Raw genomic sequence first — 14,519 nt, 5'->3', positions numbered from 1 at the left:
GGCCTTCTGTTGGGGCCCCCATCGCCAGGGTGCCCTCACAGGACTTAAAGACCGCTTAGACTTCTTCTCACCTGCTGGGCCCTTCTCCAGCCAGCTGGCGAGGCGGGATCAACGATCCCTCATGTACGTTCCCTCAGTCCTTTTCCACGTGCGTCTTGTCTTCGTGAAGGCAGTAGACATCTCGAATGCTCGTCCTCCTTCAAAACATTCTGTAATCCGCATCCAGGGCAGTTCCTGAACAGCTTGGATCCGGGTGTCGAGCTTCCCTTGTCCTGGGCCATGTCCATGAGGTGGGCCTCAGATCTTCTGGAATCTTCCAAGAAGTGTAACTCGATGAAAACCTCGCCCTTTGAGGGGCGTATAAAATTCCGAAACGGGTCCCCATTGATCGGAAGACGAAATGGTTGTGCTTGAGGCTCGATTGACCGACAAAATGAGATAAAACTCCTTGAAAAAACACAAAACGCAGTAAAAGCTCGAGAGCTATAGCACGAGGACTCCGAACACTTGAACGTGTGGTAAAAATCTGCGGATGGCTTTCAGGGGCGGGGCTTAGGGAGAGGGCAGTCATTGGCTGGGGGCAGTATGACCCAGAGACCAGTGATTGGTTACTACTAAGAAAGACAAACGAAACAGATACTGATTTTTTCTTTACTGAGGCTTACCGGCCTGACAGGGAATATTCATGAGCATGTGAATCCATGCCAGACCCCATGTTGGAGAATGTAACACCGTCGTCAGACGAAGCAGCATTCTGCAGCCAAAAGACAATGGACTTCCAGGACACACAGGTGAGAAGTCCTGGTGACACCTCCCCTCAACTCAAACTGAAGGGCTTCAAAGGCGAATCCATGGCAACACTGGACTAAGGCTGACTAAAGCCTGACATTTGGCTGCGGGTTGGAAGTAATGCCCATATTTGGAAGACAAAGCCAGGCCACATGGGTCAAAAGACTTTTCTTATTTAATACACTTTAAGACTTATCTTGGAAACACAAATGCGAAATTTTAACCGTTCGAATGTAATGTTTGTGCCATTAAAATAAGACGTAGCTTTTCCTAGCAGATTGGAGACGCAAACGCCAGAAAAATGCAGTTCATGGGAAAAGTATACATGGGGCAGCTTTGAAAATAAATGAAAACATGCCCTGTGATAATCTGTATACCTGTATAAAATTGTAGAATTTTAGGTGAAACGATTCCCACCAAAAATTGCAAAGATTTATTAGAAGGACTAATAAACATCGTACAAACTTGGGAGTTGGAATGCCATGTTCTGTGTCAAATATGAAATCTGCCCGTGTGATTTTCAAAAGCGTAACAATTGTAAAAAGGTGCATTTTTGCGTCATAACTGATTTTGGCAAAAGTAACTGTGGGATGGCTCTATACCTCATAAAAACACACCCCATATAACGGAGTCCCCTCCTTCAATCTGCTTCCAGGGAGGAGGTGACATTACAGGCTGACCTATCCGATTCATAGAAGTAGGTTTAGCTTAGTTCTGCTCCATAATAAAATCCTGTGAGTTCATGCTCCTTATATAAAGGGGAGGCATGGAGAGCTCTCGACAGACTTCTGACTTTTCCAGCTCCTGTGCGTCCAGAGATCCAGACATTCCAGATTCAGCCTGCAAGATTCCAGATTCCACTTCCAGGACAGGGGTAGCTGATCCAGACCCTCCTATCCAGGCAGAACCACTCTGCAGAACACAAGCACTACAAATATCTCCATAATCCAGGGGGGGGGTGGCTAAATCCTCATTGGGACTCTCCAGTGCTACCTGCTCTGCCCAGCTGATGCACCTCACTATCTTCAGAGACCAGACCACAGTTGCCAGCTGTCCCCTTCTAGGAGAGCCTGCCGCTGTGTACCGTGACCAGATACTTGTCCCACTCTCCAGAAACCTGGTTGGCTGTCCAAAATACTCAATGCATAGCCATTTGTTCCACCCTATAAGTAATTCCATAAGTAACCTAGTCACTTGTTAAAAGGTCAGAATCCTCTGTGCATTCTGTTTTTGATCTCCATGTGTTAGCGTCATTCTTTCCTATCCTTTTAGTCCATTACATAAGTCCTTAGTCGTATTTGGAATAAACTAATGAATTCCCACATAAAGGGAGACGCAGCGTGTGGGTGTTAAGACTGCAGCTTAACCTGTTTCACGGGCGGTGTTCCTCTTTTCTAGCCACTAAAATCTAGTCTCAGTAGGACTTACTTCCTTTCCAAAACCGATTTTCCTTCCTCTTTAAGAATCTCATACTTTCCTCCCTTCAGAGTTACCCTTTCCTTTTCATATTATGCCTGTGATGTGCATTTGTCCCTTCGCATCAAAACCACATTCCGATTTTGTCTGTAACCAATTTTTCAAGCTGCTTTGGCACTTTGAACCTGTGAAAATAAGCAAATGCAATTTCTCCACGTGTGATTTGGCTGCACTGTGTTTTTCCTTCCAAGGTTGATTTTCTGAACTGTATGCCCATTGTTAGTACTTTGCCTTGTAGTTTGCTAGTGTGCTTACATCTTTGATACTGCTATACTCATTTTTACCCCATTCATCCAACCGCACATGTAAAACAAGTACTTAGTAATTCCGAGTGCTATTTTGCTCAATTTCAAAGCTTTTAAAATCCGATTTTGCCTCCCATTCCGAGGTGGAAGATCAGATTTTAATTCTGTTTGTTGCCTAGTATACCTGACTCCTTGCTACGCCTTTCTACCCACACAATGCGGTTAACTATGCTATTGGAAGAAAAATAAACACCCGAAAAGTATCTTGCTTTTATTCAATTGTGCAGTGGTTTTTTTATGTAAAGGTCAAACTAAGTGTGTTCTATCATTTTACAGTGTAATTATCAGCACACTGGTGATTGCAGCCCCATATTAAATTTGTGAGATTTTCATTGAAATTTTAAAATAAATAAATATTGTATTATTACACACCAGCCTGGTTCATGGTCCATTGTGACCCGGGGTGTTTGTAAATGTGGGTGAGAGACAAGTTGGGTGCCTTCTCAAATTGAATTCATAATAAAATGAAAGCATTTTGATTGTGCGCTGCATCCCCGGCCAGTAGTAAGGATCCTGGTCTGGAGAGTGACATCCCTTTAAAATCCTTAACACTATCAACAGGGTAGAAAGACTACACTGCTGCACAGCCAAATAAGAAATATAAAGCAGTCACCAGCCTCTGACATTAATACACTTTTAGGGTGAAGAACTTGCACTGGGATGTACCCCTGCTATGGTGTACCCACATGAACTATTTGTGGCAGGACACTAAACAATAGAATCTTTTGAGGGACGACCTAATCCCTGTCCCCCCAACCCCTCCCACACCCACTCCCTTGTCAGCAAAATGTTATCTGGTTCCAAAAAGCCAAAAGGAAAAAAAAAGAAAAAAAAAGGGGGGAGTGATAAATTACTTTGACCTAACAAGGTTGCTGTGGTGGAAAACAGGAGGCAAACTGAGCCCAGAACAACAGTTACACTTCACCCCAGCCAGCACACAAGATGCAATGGAAGACATTTACCCAGACATTCGAAGGATGGGTGTGTAATTTCACCACTGGCTAGGTGGTGCGGGGACTTTTTGATGGTTGATATTTACCTTGGCACTAGGTTCCTCTATGCTTTCCTTTACAGGAATCGGCACCCTCTCCAAAAGTTTCTGCAGCTCAAGCTTCTCTTCCTGACCAAAATGAAAAAAAAATATGGAACATGAAAACCTGAAGCAAGGCAACTTGCATCTTAAAGTGATTCAATGAGGAACAAACTTTACCCCTAAGCACCCCTGCAAGGCCCATATAGTGGTAAATCTTTCAAATAGCAACCTGCTAGCCTAGCATGCAAAGGAATTAGCCCCTCCGTTATTAACATGCACACAGCACACCATTTATTTAATCGCCAGAAACTCATCCCTTGCAAATAGCTAGTAGCGAGTGTACATTTTTAGGAATGCCATTTATACGACTACTAGGGCTATGCTTCAGCTGTCTTTAGTCAAAACTCAGAACTTGTAATCTGCCACAAGATGAAGTAATCCACAGTTCAGTCATTTGTCACTACTGCACCAAACAGATAATTCCAGCTGTAACCCGCTACGTGTATTCCCAGAGCAAACATAGCTCGAATACAAAGCACTACTAAATAACTTACCCTCTTAAAAGCACAGAATCCACCAAAATATCTAAAAATATGCCGACTGTGCCTATAAAGGCACCTTAAATTGCAGAGCATCACAGCCTCACAACATATAATCTTCAATGAAGTGTAAACACAATTCACATCACAATCTAAACCATACCTCCCGGACAGTGATGTTCTTGAACTCTGAGGACAGTGAAAAGACGCGGAAAAGCTCAATCTCGCTGAGTGTAGGCTTCAGCAACTGATTATAAGTCTGCACTGACTCGTTGGTAATGTAGTAGTGACTGGCAATACGCCCGAGCTCTGTCACCTGCAAATAGCAAAGGAATAAAGAATTTAGGCTTGTAGCATCAAAGCTAATCCTAAAACAAAGATATTAAATGCAAGCTTAGAAACCTGACCAAGTAAGATCTACCTTCAAAATGTCTACTACAAAAGTTATGCCTAAACTAGGAAGACTTGTTAAGTTATTAGCTTATTTGGTGTTAGGGGAGTTTTCCTAAAGTCAAATTGGCGTTAAGACACTAACACTATCCCTTGGTTTACAGGACCTCAACTCTTAGTACAAGTCTGAACTACCCAAAGGTTCTTGGTAGAATGGAAGAGCAGCCAGGCTGATCTCATGAGGAGAATGTGAACTGTAGATAAGTACACTGATGCCAGTAAATACAATAGTCCAAAGAAAATATTACACACTGAAAGTTATATTAAAATATAGATTTTTTATATACACAAGGGAGGAAATTAAATATTATTTTACACTAACCAAAACACAAGTATTATTAACAATTAATTTCAAAAGGTGACTTTCAATTGTAGTTGCTCGTGGTTACAATTGTTACAGAGAATGACAATAACAGTTCTACAGTATTATCTGTACTATCGCACTCGCATGGACTACAGATCAATGGAAATTGCATTCATATAGTAAAGAGACAGACAAAGTTTGTAGGAAGGAAAAGGATGGTCATAAACACTTCAGCAATATTACACATTCAAGTAACACTTTAAGGCTTCCAACGCTCAGCAAGTCCAATCTCTCACTAGCCAAAAGTCAGTGTAGGAGTCGGAAAAAAGCTTAAGAAGCAGCAGGAAAGGAAACGTTCCTCAGGACACTTCAGTCACGAGTATAAAAATGCTGAGCAAGATATTGTAATTGGTTATTTATAACGCGCTTAGTACTGAGAAGTTTCTAAGCGTGGAACCGGGATCGAACCTGTGTTGCTCCATGTCGTTTTGCTTCCAAGGCGAGCACATTGCCCATAAGCTATCCTCCTGAGACACAGACACGACTCACTAATGGGACACAAGCTGTCAAGCTTGGACCAGAGGTATGGGTAGCCACAAATACACCTTAACACGCTCCAGTCACACTGGACCAACTTTTCGGCTTAAGCCAAGTTTTACCTTTAGCCCCACAGTAACTTAGGTTAGATGAAGTAAATCCAGCTGGATTCTTGCCTGTGCAGCAGCGACAGATCCAGTCTCCTTATTTCTTTGGTCTGGTGACGAAAGTAGGAACTCTGAACGGGATGTCACAGCACCAGTCACGAGAAAGGACCCTCAGCTTGGATTTTTTCGATGTCTCTGGCAGGTCTGCTGTTTTGGAACTTTTTTTATCAGCTCCAACAAAGGACGGTTATCGCCCGGTTGATCTTCCTCGGTTCTTCATTCCAGCACTCTGGTGAAGGGACTTGGATGAGTGGGATTGTGCATCTGGAGGTCCAACTGGAGATCCCCAAAGTTATGGGAGGATTCGTTCACTCAGACGTTGGACTGCAAATGGGTCAGAGGTCCCCTGCTATTCGAAGTTTGAAGCCCTGTGTTAGGCAAGATATGGAGCAGTACCTTTTGGGTGCACCACAACAACCTTGACCTCCTGGCAATACGAACCCGGCCTTTGGTATAAGTGTGTACTACATAGATTGGTAGCCTGATTGAGCAGCCAGGCTTATCTCAAGAAGGGTCAATGTGAGCTGTAGGGGAGTTATACAGATTCGCGGTGACAAGTATTCAAAGAAACTCTTACACACAAGACTTCTTGATAAAACAATTATTAATTTAACAGTCAGTTTGAGTAAGCCTCCTTCAGAAGGGGCAATATAATAGCAACACACAAATACTCTCCAAAATACACATTATTAATGTTTCTAAATCAGTAAGTACCCTTTTGGGATGGCACACACACTTCCTACACCCTCATATGACTTGAATAACTAGGTCACTGTTGCATTTAGAACCAGGCTTAAGAAAATGTCAAAGAAAAGGTTATTAGACTAAAACAAGAGATCTCACAAATATTCTGAAGCAGGTAAGTACTTTTGAAACCCCCAAATGTAAAGTTAGTTAAACCCTTCCTGGAAGGAAGACCAAACACAAAGTTAGAGGGAAGGATCATCATTCAGGGAGCCAGGCCAGGCGAAAGCTAATTGGACAAACGTCTAGGTGAGCCGAAGCACTTCTTAGAGGAAGGTAAAGGTCTTGCAAAGGGTTTTAGAAGTCTTTGTAGAAAATAAGAAATCAAAGTAAGGCCACAGGCTATTTAGGCTTGTGAGGTAAAGAAGCTATTAGCAACTTCACTGAAGCAACCACGACAAGTAAGGCTACACAAGAGGTAAGTTCTCTTAGACTGTACAGTATTTTTGGTTAGAAGAAAACTGTTCCAGCTGGCTTCTGTTCCTGCACGCTCTGCAGATCCTCTGTTCCTGGGCCTCAGTCGTGGGGACAAGAGGGAGGACGTTTGGAGTCCTCCTGCACTGCAATGGGATAATCGGCGACAGAAAAGGACCAACTTCTATTCAGTGGCACTTCGCGGTTTCAGCTCCTCGCGTCTCATCAAATTGCACCAAAGCAGAATCTTGGCTGTCGAGATGGACTTTCCTTGTATCTGGGGTCCAGCACTCTGTTGAGGTGGCTCAGGCTTGGTCAGTCCTGCTTACTGGGAGTCCGGAGGATTTTCCTAGAGGTCTTGGCCAAGTTAAAAGCAACGGGCACATTCTGGTGTATCTCTTCCAGGCTCATCGGTTCCAGCATCTGCAGTAGAGGTAATACAACCAGCTCCGAGGGGATGTCCAGATGGGTGTTAGGCAGAAACCTGTGCAGTTCCCTTAGGGACCACTGCAAAAGATTTAGGACTACAGCTGGTTGGCAGTAAACCCAATTGGTAGCAGTCTGTACCACCCAGATTTACCTGGTAGCTGTGGCTGAGCAGTCAGACTTCTCTCAAGATGAGTTAGGCAGTATGCAGAGGATACACAATAGGTACAGAGACACAGTAGTACAAGCAAACACTGACCAGAGCTTTGGTGTAAAAGTATATAATTATTTATTTAAAGACACACTTGTAAATTACACTAGCACAGAAAGAAGTAAATTCAACACACAGTCACTATTACTAGATGTACATCCCTTATTCCTTATTAAACAAGTCTTAGTTAGCAACACTTATTTCCAGACAGAGGTGAGCGCTTAACTAAAGATGGCACTCCAATAAGTTAAGAAAAAGGGAGGGGAAAAGGCAGAAATTAGGAAAAGCACACAACACAATACTTTAGAAGCACCCAGCAAGGCAGGAAAGTCAAGTCTACTTGTGAGCAAAAAGTTCAGAGGCCAGGCTCCCTCTTAGAAAGAACAGAGCACCAATGCGCCCAAGATCACACAGCTAAAAAGTCTTGAAAAGTCTTGCAGGGAGTTCAGCAAAGAATTAAGTCAGCTCAGAAAAGTTCAGTTAGCCAGCCTAGGGCCAACCCAAGTGGTAAGTGGAGAATTTAAGAGTCACCCCACACAGACCGTTGCGAGGGAGGCCAGGCGGACACAGTACCTTAAAAGTGGAGAGGATCCTCCAGCGGGGGCAGCTGTTCCTGGCAGCAGGTGCAAGTCATGGCGTCGTCCAGAGGAAGAGATGGTCTCGACGTGGAGGAAAGCTGGAGGTCGTTGCACTGCCAGGAAAGAAACCAGCCGCGGAGTTCAACGGGTTAGGAGGTAAGACCCTTTTATTTGCGGTAGTGGAAAAACCGTGGTATCCCGGTTGCCGGGGTGCTTGGCACAGGCAAGGCGGCCACGAGATGATCCGGGAAGGCGAAAAGACGGGCAAACTAGTTATCCCCACCAGTCAAAGGAAGACGACGCTCCGGGCTGGAGATCTCCTCTGTTGTCGGGAAAAGTGGTGAGACGGTTCAGCAGGGCTCCACCGGTGGTGTCGTCGTTGCAGGTCAGCTCAGCTTGTCCCTCTTCGGATTCTTTAGGTCCTGTGGCGACTTCTGAAGTTCCAGTCCCCAAAGCCCTGCTTTTATGCAGCAAACCCCCATTCATTCAGCCTAGCTGTCAATCAACCATGCTAAGTGGTGAGCCGGACGGCTCATCACTTGGGACAATCACACAAGAGTGCGACTTTAGTTGCCAAGGCAACTCAGTCCAGGGTGCCTAAACCCCCTCCCACACCCCCTGTGGTACCCAGACAGAGTGGCACCACTTAAAGAGGCGTCTGTGGAGAAGCCCGCCAAAAAGTGGTACAAAGGGCCCGAATTGGGTTGGAGTCACAGAAGCGAACACAAACGCTATTTTGGAACCGAGTTTCGGCAAAAATTAGCAACCAGTGATTTTATATTAATTTAATAAACCGGCGGTATGTTCGAGGCTATATTAAAAAGTGGTAGCATCGAACAATGGGAAAATCCCATAGGAAAATATTCGCGGTCGAATATAAAAAGTAGTATCCACTGCCACCAGTCAAAACTCGATCAGGGGGGAAGGAGACGTGCCCCCTCGAACAGACTCCGGGGCAATGGAATTGCCCCGACCTGTACGTCCACAATATGATGGTTTGTACTGGTTTCTGTTCATAATTTGGGTCTAGTAAAGCCAATGGTGACTTTACATGCCCTGGGAGACAGTAGTCAGTCCCAGGGTATGGAGTTTATGTTTGGGGGTCACTGACACCCCTGGGTTACTACACGGAGGGTGCTGTGTAATCCACATACCAAAAACACATGAAGTACTATGGGTTAAGGGACCCGATAGCCCATAAAACACATTAAAAGTCAAAGGAACACCTCAAATCATGTCTAAGAGTGGGAGAAAAAGAGTCTCACGTAGCAGGAGAGAAAAAAATAAACCCCAAAAATCCAGCTAAGCTGCTGGGAGCCTCTGGCTCCAGCATATCTGGCAGGGGCAGGACGTGAGGGAAGTGCCCGAAACTCCCTGTGCTTAGTCTCCTAGGACACCCAAATGCACTCTGTAGTGATCGGCCGGCAGACTGTCCGGCAAGGACAGCCACCCTGCTGGGTGAGTGACAGCTAGGCTGGAATGAATCGGAGAGAACTGAATAAAAGGCGAGTCTCTTGGCTTGGAACGCAGAGTCCACCACTGGAACGAAAGAACCGAAGATGAGCTTGAAGAGGATGGCTGCTGCAACTCCTGGACCGTTGGTTTGCCCGGTGAAGCCCTGTTGCAGGTCCGAATCGCTAAGTTCATCTCGACAGCAAAGCCCTGTAAGGACTTCTCCCTTTGAGTTGGTGGGACCAATCAACTCGACATTAAGCCACCTGGATACCATTCTCTGAGCTGGTTGTATTTTCCTCAGAGTGCTCCAGGAAGCCGAATAACCAGTGAGAGGGACACCAGCTTGTGTGCTTGACTACAGCTACCGGAATTGAAGATTTGCCAGTGCCAGCTTTTTGACCGGTCCCAGTGCAGGAGTCCCAAGAAGTCCTCTCTCTTGTCCCCACGACTGAGGCTCAGGAACAGCGAGATCTGCAGGAACTGCCAGGAACTGTAGTCTTCCGATGCCTTTTTTTCTTCATGTGTAAGGTACTGTGAAACGAGACAGAGTACTTGCCTCTCGCGGGGAAAGTGCTTGAAACCTTCCCAACTAGAAGGCCCAATCAGCGTGTGACCCAACATATGATTCTTCTTGCTACAAACTATTCCTAAGAACTGTTGCAGAGACTTTTCCGTTTATCTACCAGAAATACTTTGTGTTTTCTAATACTTTAGCCCATTGACTTAGGCATAGCCTATTGAATTGACTTCTGGTGAACTCAAATAACTATTTCTATGTTCTGACAGCCTATGCCTTTTTGCTCCAACTTCAAAGTATTCTGAATGCCTCAGACACTTAGAGTACACAGTACTGAAGTATATTTGTGTGTGATTATATTGCCTCCTCCTTATGAATGTTTAATAACTGACAGTTAAATTAATAAGTATTTAACAAAGAAACCTTGTGTGTAAGAGTTTATTTGAAAACCTGTAGACCTGTGATTGTAGACCTCTGAGTAACATTACAGGTCACATTCCCTCTTGAGATAAGCCTGGCTGCTCAGCTCCTCCAAAAACTGTAGTACAGACTTATACCAAAGGTTGGTTTTGCTTACACCTGTAGTCAGTTGTGTGTAGTGGTCCCAAAGGGTAATGCATACAAACCTTGCCCAACAGGAAGTAAAGTTGTTGGTAAAAGGTTTCTGGGAGGTTAGGTAGACCCCTGAAGGATTACAGACCCAAGGACCGACGGCCTAAGGCCAGGGAGAACACGATTGGGTTGTGTTAGGGAGAATTTACAGTTTAGTGCTAAATTCCCCCCACCTTAGAGACCCCCAGCTCTTTTGCTGAACTTTGGGACTTTGTACTAATAATGTTATGTATTTTCTGGGTTTCTTTTTATTTGGTTGTGGAGTCTGACAAACTCCATAGGCATCATATTTTACATTGTGACACAGAACCTTCAGTGCAGTGACATAGGGAAGTCTTTCAGATTTGTTTCCACCAACGATAGGAGGGGTGAAAGTCTCCTGCCTCTTCTATGCAGACGATTGAATATTACTGGACTACACGGCAATTGGACTCCAGCACCAGTTAAGTAACTTGGCTAATTACATCACTAAAAACAATCTGGAAATAAACAAGACCACCACCAAGATCATGATAATGGGGGTGACTGAGCAATACCAAACGTGAAACAAAAATGCAAGCAACTTTTTATTTATTTATAGTTTGTATTGATTTTAAACATGAACAACCAAAAGCAACCGGAAAATGATCAACAGTCATAGGTACAACAATAATATGACCTGTCCATCGCCTCCCTTCTACTCCCCCCATTCTCCCGAGCTTACTCCACATCTTCCATTGTGTCCTCTAAAGGTGTGCTTCTTCCTGCGCCTGTTGATGTGTCATCTCCCCCCGAGTCAGTCCGAGGCGGCTCAAATAAGTGTGACTAGAAGCCTCCAAGCCATCAGTGTCTCCCCCAGGTCATCCCCACCTCTGCCCACTGCTAGTATGTAGGCTAAGTCCTTGAGTTTGCTCACATGTACCAATGCAAGCAAACTTAATGGAAAAAACAAAGAAGCTATCGTCACAAGCTAGAGCTATTGACAGGAAATACGGTTGTTTCTTTTTGATTCCTGCCATTCAATTTTACAAGGGGAAAGTAGTTTGATCACTAACATACGGATCAGATGCGATGTTGGCGATCCCAAAAGAAATTTGGCAGAAACTAGAGGACCTCTTTTGGAAGACAGTACTGAGTTTGCCAACGTCTACTTCAATAGCATCAATAAGATATGAACTATGTTTACCGTCATTGGAAGCAATAGTAAAAAGAAACTGGTTGATTTTATATAGGAAAACACTCAAGCAACGTCAGTAGTGTCCTTGGTATCATAAAAACAGAAATGGACAGTACCAAGAGCAAATTCTTGAAAAATTGGAAGTTGGTCAATCAGGTGAACTTGAAAGAGGTAAACTCCACGGAGGCAGAACTAAGCAAAACCAACCTTTGGTATAAGTCTGTATAAACTCTTACACTCAAGATTTCTTTGTTAAATACTTATTAATTTATTTAACTGTCAGTTATAAAACATTCATAAGAAGGAGGAAATATAATCACACACAAATAATTCAGTACTGTACTTTGAAGGAGGAGCAAAAAGGCATAGGTTACCAAAAGAGTCAATTCAATTTAATAGGGTAGGCCAAAGTCGATGGGCTAAAGTCTTGAATAGGACAAAGCAGTTCTGGCAGATAAACGGAAAAGTCTCTGCAAAAGTTCTTAGGAATAGTTTGTAGCAAGAAGAATCATATGTCCGGTCACAAGCAGACTAGGCCTGCAAGTTGGGAAAATTTCAAGCACTTTCGCCGCAAGAGGTAAGTACTCAGTCTCATTTCACAGCACCTTTCAAATGAAGAAAAAGATGCAGTTGATGACTTCTGTTCCTGGCAGTTCCTGCTGATCTCGCTGTTCCTGGGCCTCAATCTTGGGGACAAGAGGGAGGACGTTGGGGGACTTCTGCACTGCATTGGGACTGGTCAAAAAGCTGGCAACTGGCAAATCTTCAATTGCGGTAGCTGTAGTCAAGCACACAAGCTGGCGTCCCTGTTGGGGAGAATTCTCAAAATGTGCTAATTCCTCTCTACCTTAGAGACTCCCAGCTCTTTTGCTGAACTTCGGGACTCTACTTTTTAATGCTGTTTGCTTTCTGTGTTTATTTTCTTTGGTTATGGAGTTTTAAACAACTCCATAGGCATCATCTGTTTGTGTGCGTTACACAGCACCCCCAGTGCAGTGACACGGATGTCTTTTTAGACTTCCCAAGGTTTAAATACCTTCTCAGGGATAAACTACTGTTTTCCAGAGAATGTAAGGTTAAAATGACTTTACTAGCCTTTTTAAATTCCTAGACCCAGCACACACCATCTTCCTATAGAGTGCTGGAGGGGTTACCTAGTATCCCTGTGTCTAGAAACTCATGTAGCAGTCAAATGCTATCCTTTCTTATCGAAATGGCAGGTGGCAGTGGTTTTACAACAAATTACCATGATTATTCCGAACCGCAAACACCGGTAGCTAGAAATCGTGGGAGCCATGATTTTCAAGATGGCGCCTTAAGCCCATTTGTTTAAACAGAGTTTGTCACTGCGTGCCAAACTAGGTTTGGTCGCTTTGTTCATACGCCTTTGGCGGGCTTCAGGACTGAAGACCGCCTCTGGCACCTGAGTGTCTGGGGTGGGCAGGAAGCGAGGGAGGTGCCCGAAACTCCCTGTGGTTCGTCTCCTAGTAGACCCAAATACACTCTGGTGTGATTGGCTGGCTGACTGTCCGGCAAGGACAGCCACCCTGCTGGATGAGTGACAGCTAGGCTGGAATGAAAAGGAGAAAACTGTTTAAAAGGCGAGTCTCTTGGACTGGAAAGCAGAGTCGACCACTGGAATCAAAGAACCGAAGACTAGCTGGAAGAGGACGGCTGCTGCAACTCCTGGACCGTTGGTTTGCCTGGTTAAGCCCTGCTGCAGGTCCGAATCGCCAAGTTCATCTAGACTTGCATCTGGGGTCCAGCGGTGATGCTATTTGCTGAGACGCGAGGAGCTGAAACCGTGAAGTGCCACTGACTAGAAGTTGGTCATTTTCTGACACCGATCGTCCCATTGCAGTGCAGGACTGAGGCTCAGGAACACAGGATCTGCAGAGCTGCCCAGAAACAGAAGCCAGCTGGAACCATTTCTTCTAACCAAAGGTACTGTGCAGTATAAGAGAACTTACCTCATGTGTAGCCTCACTTGTTCTCAGTGGAGAGTTGTCTTGGTTGAAGAGTTGCTAACATCTTCTTTACCTCACAAGCTTTAACAGCTTGTGGCCCTACTTTGATTATTTATTTTCTACAAGACTTCTAAAACATTGTGCAAGACAAGCACCTAAAGACTACAGAATATGAAAATGGCACAGTGCGCTTTATAACAACATAACATTAACCCAAGTACTTATTTGAACAAATATAGATGTTTAATTTAAAAAAAGAATATTTTCAGCATGCCAGTGAGGTGTATTCTTTTGGGGGTAACTTATGGCTTCCAGCCTCCCTGGAGTTTATCCAGATTACTCTAACATTGCTACCATGAGAAATGTCGGTCTAATCTTGGTAGTGATACACATCTTGCCATTAGGCCAGATGGCTTTGAACCGCTCAGCAGAGGGCTCTGAAAAAACCTCCCTAACTGTCAAAATGTGTTCACCTGAGATGCAACCCCAGCTGGAGAAGGTGGGTATTGACTCACTCACAAATCTTTCTCCTGAAAAGGAAAGCTCCAAACGCCTGACCACACATCGCTCACCTGGAAATTTCCAGTCTTCTTCTCATATTTAATTAAGTTGTTCTTGTCAAGCATGAGTGCTGCTGTGTGGATAAGATCAAGTCTGCGCTGGTCCAAAAGGGGGTCATCCTTCAGATCATCGTGGGACATACCGTATAGAGTGGGAGAGCGCAGCATCCGGATGTAGAGGTAAGTGTAGCCAAGCCAGTTCACAGCATCCTAAGCAGTGACGGAAAGAGGTGTTAAAAAATGCATTACAAGTGTTGAGATTAGTAGGATGGTGTGGAA

The 14,519-nt window shown here is 44.4% G+C and overlaps 1 protein-coding gene across 1 annotated transcript in view; it reads right to left on the bottom strand.

Annotated features, from left to right (window-relative positions):
• The window catches only part of SNRNP200 (small nuclear ribonucleoprotein U5 subunit 200), a 983,530-nt gene that overhangs the window by 473,034 nt on the left and 495,977 nt on the right, over positions 1–14,519 (bottom strand). Inside the window, exons 21-23 of the mRNA XM_069619090.1 lie at positions 14,253–14,450; positions 4,306–4,458; positions 3,610–3,690 (exon numbers count right to left, since the gene is read on the bottom strand). Of these exons, the coding sequence (XP_069475191.1) occupies positions 3,610–3,690; positions 4,306–4,458; positions 14,253–14,450 (432 nt within the window). The remainder of the gene's footprint in view (positions 1–3,609; positions 3,691–4,305; positions 4,459–14,252; positions 14,451–14,519) is intronic.

Source organism: Ambystoma mexicanum, chromosome 10, assembly GCF_040938575.1.
Source record: "Ambystoma mexicanum isolate Mex_15411 chromosome 10, UKY_AmexF1_1, whole genome shotgun sequence".
NCBI lineage: Eukaryota > Metazoa > Chordata > Amphibia > Caudata > Ambystomatidae > Ambystoma > Ambystoma mexicanum.
The sequence above is the reverse complement of the archived record's forward strand: the minus strand, read 5'-3'. Positions and strand labels throughout refer to the sequence as shown.